A 6784-nucleotide genomic window follows, 5' to 3' on the forward strand; every position below is an offset into this window, starting at 1 on the left:
AAACTTTCTGAATGTTTTTTTTCTATTTCGGTTTGTATGAATTTAAATTCTACAATATTATTAGTTTTAAATTTCAGATTTTATTTATTTATTAATTAATTTTTAGTATAAAAAAATATATAAAAATGCAAAATTAATTCGTTTTTAAAATTGATATATTGCGACGAATTGTGGGCGTCGGACTATACCGACGAACCATAGTCCGTCGGTATTTTCCGACGGAGGGGGTTCCTCGAAATATTCCGACGAACCATTGTCCGTCGGTATCTTCTGACGCCCCATAGTCCGTCGGTATTTTCTGAGGACTACGTTCGTCGGTATAATCCGAGGAACGTTTTCCGTCGGTATACAGTTTTTCCGATGAACTCTGGTCTCGTGTGTCAGCATCGGAATATTGTCGGAAGTTCGTCAGAATGACGTTTCTCGGTATTCGTCAGAAAGTCGTCGGAAGGTCTGACGAAATTCCGACGAATACTTTTTTCCGACAAAATGATACCGATGAATTGGTTCGTCAAAAATTCGTCGGAATCGGTCTATTCTGACGAATTTCTGACGATTTCGGCCATCAGAATCCCCATGTTTTCTTGTAGTGTTTGTTTTAATCAAATTCTAGTGTTCTGAAAAATATAATTTTTATTTTAATATTAAAAAATTGAAACTAAAATAAAATATAAAAATCAAAATTTTATTGACACTTTTTGTTTGAAAATTTTCTTAGAATCTGAAGCCTTTATAAAGATCAATTAGATAAATACTGGTTAAAGAAAACACATTCTAGATTTTTTTGGTTGAATTTGTATTTTGACATACTTCTCCATCGCCTCTTTTTGTAGTCAACACCAACTTTGAGATTTAAATGGTAACACAAAAACAGATATACAATACTCTTAACATATTTTTTAAATAGTTGAATATTAGTGTTATAACAAAAACGTATTCCCTCCATTTCTAAATGATCCTTGTTTTAGAAAAATATTTTGTTTTTAAAAGATCAATATTTTACATTTTCAATGTATGTAATAATGTCAAATTGTAAACTTCAAAAACATTAATTGTGTTTATTAAATTCTGATTGGTTAAAAATCATAGAAAAGAGCTAAACACGGAAAGTAATACATTTATTATCAAAAACTTACGTGTTTTTTAATAAGTGTGTAAACTCTAAAACATGGATCATTCTGAAACGTAGGGAGTATTTGTAAAAATGGTTAAACCATAACAAACCGAGACACTTGAGAAGGGAAGTTCGTGGGTGATGAGTTTTTTTCCAGCAACCGTTGCCTACAGTTATTTTTACTTTTAACACTTTTTAATTTTAATTTTGTAAATATAATTACATGTGTCAAAATTTGATTAGCTAGGTGACTTGTGCTTATTATATAAGGGATATTTTTTGTTAACAATATTTATTATTATTTTGTAATATTTTTTAAGTAATATGAAGCTTTAAACTGTAAAATTTAGAGTTTAAAAATATTTTATTTTAATTATTAATAGTTTCATTTAAGTTGCTTTGTAAAATTTTAGATATATATGACAAATATCAACTAAATTTGATTGAATTGGGTATGTCATTTCTTTTTCAGATCCTAAATACCCGAACCCGATCCGGATTCGATATGGACCCGAAAAATTATATGTATTTTAATTATAGACCCGAACCGATCCGGACCCGAGAAGAACCGATCCGAACCCGAACCCAAATTTTCTAAATACCTATTGGATCTAACTATTTAGGACCCGAAAAAACCGAATCCGAAAGAAACATGTCTGAACCCGACCCGAAGACCTGAACGCCTAGAACTAGTTTCTGGAAGAGTTACGATTGTTGTAACTTGTAACGATTGGTTTCATGTTTAAATAAATTTATAGAAAACAAAAAATAGTAGTACACCAGACTCGAAATCAATTATTTTTGAAAACCAAAAATATCAACGTAATTTGACATTGTGATAACGACAATTATTAGTTAAAATCTCAGATTAATGGACTATTAATATTCTCTAAATTTCACTAAAAAGGGCCCAGTCCATTTTATGATATTTAAAATAGTATACATCCTTGATATAGTAAAAGGACCATTATCTTCTTCTTTTCTCTTTTAACAAAGGGACTATGGCGAGAAAAAATATCCGGATCTAAAGAACCGACGCAAAATTGATCTGAAATTAGGGTTCAAATCTGATCAAACCTGGAGTAAATAACTGAATGGATCCTAAATTGCTATATCCAAAGAAACGATGTCAAACCTGATCCAAACCAAAAACCAAAGGAGTATCCAAAAATATCTGAAATGTAAATATATATCTAAACTATTATATATTATTGTACTTATATTTATTTTAATAATTTAAATTAAATTCATAAATTAAATATATTAGTTATTTTTAATACTTTTGTGTATTGAATATAAATACTAAAACAAAACCGTTTCTAATGAGTGTTTTTGGTTATTTTGGTATATTTAGATAATTAAATATAAAATATCCGAATCGAATCGGTTAACTAATAATTGTCGTTATCACAATGAATCCATTGCAAATACATTAGTTATTTGGTTATTTTAGTTTCTACACATCGGAATCGAATCCACCCGGTTTCGGGAAGATTCGGCTCGAACCTGACCTCAAAAATTTTAATATCTGAATGAGGCTTAGTTTCAAAACTCAAAAAATCCAATACTTGAAAAACAGACCCGTACTGGAATAGATATATGAATGTCCATGCTTAGAAAGGACCATTATCTTGAAATCTAGTTATGCGGCTTAGAGCATGTTTATTGCAGATCTCTTAGGTTGGGGTTCTTAGCGTAATATAAGATACGGTCTCTTAGCTTTTAACTAAAAAAAACTAAGAGACATCTCTTAAATAAGAGATATAAGAAACGTTTCTTAGTTTTTTTAGTTAAAAACTAAGATACCGTATCTTATATTACGTTAAAAACCCTAATCTAAAAGACCTGCAATAAACATGCTCTTGTGCCCTCTCACACACGACAATAAAAGCGGATTCATATATATATATATATATATATATATATATATATATATATTAAATGTAACAAATGGGAACTTCTTAGTAACAAAAGAAAAGCAAAGAAAAGAGAAACTTTGATAACTCTAACACACTACATCCATGTAAATATATAAAGAGAACGGTAGAATTTAAATATTGCATCATTCATATATTACCTTAGTGTCACTAGAGATTTGTAGGCAAGTATTTTCTTGGTGCTGAGCAATATATCAGCATTTAAAACTAGCCTAAAAATCTCTAATGACACTAAGATAACTTTAAAAGATAAGATTAGCACAAAAGATAATCTAAATCTTAAATATGTTAAGTTTATAACAAAACCTAAAAAAAACCGCCAAATATGTTAAATATCTAAATCTTAAATATGTCAAGTAAAAGGAAGATTCAATAATTTTACTCATTTTTCCTTTTACCAAAAACACGTTGTTAAAAACATTAAAGCTAAACAATTAGCTTATAAGCAACATGATAAAGTTGATTTGATCAATTTTGTTTAAAGGTAATTTCAACGCGCCTTAAAGTCTTCTCTGTGGCCTTGTAGTATTCGTTTATTAGCTTTGTACCCAACTTCCACTTGACATTTTGTGTTGAAAATTAAATAAATGATGCGTTTTCTATATTTCGTCTATAGTTTCCGATAAACAAATCGTCCTTTTATCTTCTTTTTTTTTCTATGTCCTTATCTCAGGCTTTCAATTTATAAAACTTCTTCACAATATTTCCTTCTTTTATTGTACCCGATTGGAGCCAAATACTGAAGCCCTAGTTATCTTTGGGGATCTCATGTAAGGATAACTATTTACGCACATATTTTTTGTCGGATTGTGTTCGTAATATATAGTATTTTTTCTATTCATATATTCATAATATTATACTAATAAGTAATAACGTTAATATAAAGCTAGTATATTATTAAATATAATATAGGGACTGCTTCACTAAATTCTCGGTGTATGTCTTTGCTTTTACTTTCCTCGTTCAATGAGAGACCAAAATTTTATATTGCAGAGTCGCACATGAATCTCAACCTTCTCTCTCCTTCAAGAGCACATGAGAACAACGACGTGGTCTCGCAGACGAGGAGGAGCTGCTTCTTCCTCTTGCCCTAATTAAGCTACATAACTAGGGTTTCCTCTTACCTTTCCCTCACCAGAGATCATTTTTCATAAGTGACCCTTTTCTCTTTGCTTTAGTCTTTAGTCTAGTTCTGTTCTTGGTCTGTTTTCGTTTTGTCGGCTTGTGTAACTAATCACCCCTTCTTTAGCTAGTGGCTCCTCAAAATCCTGAGTTTTGACTTCTCTATCTGAGTTATTTTTTCTCTCTCTCTCTTCATGCTCTTCCTCACCTCTCAATATATCAGCCAGAAGAACCAAGTATCAAGATTCAAGAACTAAGAATCAAGAAAATTTATTTGAGCTGGCGAATAAACAGTGGTGGGATAGGGAACTAGTAGATGCGGCGGCGATGGAAGGCGGTTACGAGCAAGGCGGTGGAGCTTCTAGATACTTTTATAACCTCTTCAGACCGGAGATTCACCACCAACAACAGCTTCAACCGCAAGGCGGAATCAATCTTTTTGACCAGCACCATCACCAGCAACAACAACACCAGCAACAGGAGCAGCAGCAACCGTCCCATGATTCAAGAGAATCTGATCACTCAAACAAGGATCATCATCACCAAACGGGGCGACCCGATTCAGATCCAGCTACATCAAGCTCAGCACCTGGGAAACGTCCACGTGGACGTCCACCAGGATCTAAGAACAAACCTAAAGCACCGATCATAGTGACGCGTGATAGCCCGAACACGCTTAGATCTCACGTTCTTGAAGTATCTCCTGGAGCTGACATAGTTGAGAGTCTTTCCACTTACGCTAGGCGGAGAGGGAGAGGAATCTCCGTTTTAGGGGGAAACGGCACCGTTTCTAACGTCACTCTCCGTCAGTTAGTCACTCCCGGTAACGGCGGTGGTGTTGGGGCTGGAGCCGGTGGAGTTGTGACTTTACATGGAAGGTTTGAGATTCTTTCGCTAACGGGAACCGTTTTGCCACCACCTGCACCCCCTGGTGCTGGTGGTTTGTCAATATTTTTATCCGGAGGGCAAGGTCAGGTGGTTGGAGGAAGCGTCGTGGCTCCGCTTGTTGCGTCTGCTCCGGTTATACTAATGGCTGCTTCGTTCTCAAATGCGGTTTTCGAGAGATTGCCTATTGAGGAGGAGGAAGAAGAAGGCGGTGGTGGCGGCGGCGGAGGAGGAGAACCACCGCAGATGCAGCAAGCCCCATCAGCTTCTCCACCATCGGGAGTGACGGGTCAGGGACAGTTAGGAGGTAATGTGGGTGGCTATGGTTTTTCCGGTGATCCTCATTTGCTAGGATGGAGAGCTGGTACACCTTCAAGACCACCTTTTAATTGAATTTACATGTGTGTTTAAATCATTTGTGGAGTCCTCTTTCATTTGGGATCTTTGGTATTTATTTTGCAGTTAATATGCATATTTGAGCGTTCGTGTTTTTTTTTCTTTCCTCTCTCATCTTGATAGATCGATCCTAGACGTTAGAGGAATGCATATTAATTTGTCTTTCATACGGTTACTTAGCAAAACCTCTCCATATATGTATTTCTTTTATTCGTTGCTAGGGTTTCGTGATGTACGGTATAACTATTATCATACTTAGCTCGATTTGATAGATATATCATGTATAGTTTTTAATTAACGGTTTCGAATTCTTTTAAGAAATTTTGAGGTTTTACAACATATTCTTGATGGATATATAAAATATATATGGACATCTCAGAAGTTGCTCTATATGAATATTTTATACAATACGTTTTCAGTCATAGTCTAATATAACACTTTTTGATGTTTATATCAACGTATATAGGCCGAAAGTAATTACCCATACCTATCTGTCGTATAATGCACATTCATTCCAAGTTTTTCTCAAAACTTCAATGTACTACATCTATAAGGATAAACACTAACTTACATATATAGAGATTGATCAAAACGTTTATTGCTCAATTAGACAGTCCTCGTTTATGCAGCCTTTTTTGAACTTTAATTATTTATGCAGCCTTCTAAACTGTGGGTTTAAATAAAAAAACAATCGGATACTTGGAGGGGCCATGTTATAATGATGTCCATTCCAACACTCAAATTAATTCCATGCATAAAATATATGCATTATAACGCTCCAATTAGAGCTATCCTTTCTATGAGAGTTGTAAATTCAACACCATTAAGAATTTAAGACAGGTTGGCAATAAGTAGCTTGGGACATATTGTTGGCCACATACATGCGGTCAAACACCCTAATATTGGCATGTATGGAGAGTTTAACTATGTGTCAACCAACAATTCAAAATGTATTCTGGTTTTGTATAAGTTTAGAGCACCTCACATGGGGGTTTTACCGGAAAGGTTTTCATAATACATATACATGTATATATAAATATTAGTATTTAATTATATGTATTTTAATTTTACGGAAAATCCAATTCAAAGTATCTGAAAAAAGAAGTTTTGGCGTCAAATTAAGATACACATAATTAAATACTAATAGTTATATATATGCATTTTGAGAACCCCAGTCGTAATTCTCGGAATGCTCATAATAATACTTTTGTTGTAAACTTAAGGATAAGTTCTTCTCATTATTACTCAATAATAAAGTGTCCTTATATATGTGAATTACAAAGAGATAAATGAAAAGACATAAATATGAAAAGTGTACAAATAAAAGGAA

At 33.5% G+C, this 6784-nt stretch overlaps 1 protein-coding gene across 1 annotated transcript; it reads left to right on the top strand.

Annotated features, from left to right (window-relative positions):
• Window positions 1-3782: 3782 nt before the first annotated feature.
• Window positions 3783-5548, top strand: LOC106310013 (AT-hook motif nuclear-localized protein 27-like). The gene is made up of 2 exons (XM_013747206.1): window positions 3783-3821; window positions 4045-5548. Exon 2 carries the CDS (start codon window positions 4501-4503, stop codon window positions 5449-5451), a length of 951 nt encoding a protein of 316 aa, XP_013602660.1. The 5' UTR covers window positions 3783-3821; window positions 4045-4500; the 3' UTR covers window positions 5452-5548.
• Window positions 5549-6784: the final 1236 nt, after the last annotated feature.

The sequence above is a fragment of the Brassica oleracea genome, chromosome C8 (genome assembly GCF_000695525.1).
Source record: "Brassica oleracea var. oleracea cultivar TO1000 chromosome C8, BOL, whole genome shotgun sequence".
In the NCBI taxonomy this organism is placed as follows: domain Eukaryota; kingdom Viridiplantae; phylum Streptophyta; class Magnoliopsida; order Brassicales; family Brassicaceae; genus Brassica; species Brassica oleracea.

Coding starts and splice junctions, on each gene's coding strand:
- LOC106310013 (XM_013747206.1), top strand. CDS start 4,501: ATGGAAGGCGGTTACGAGCAAGGCGGTGGAGCTTCTAGATACTTTTAT.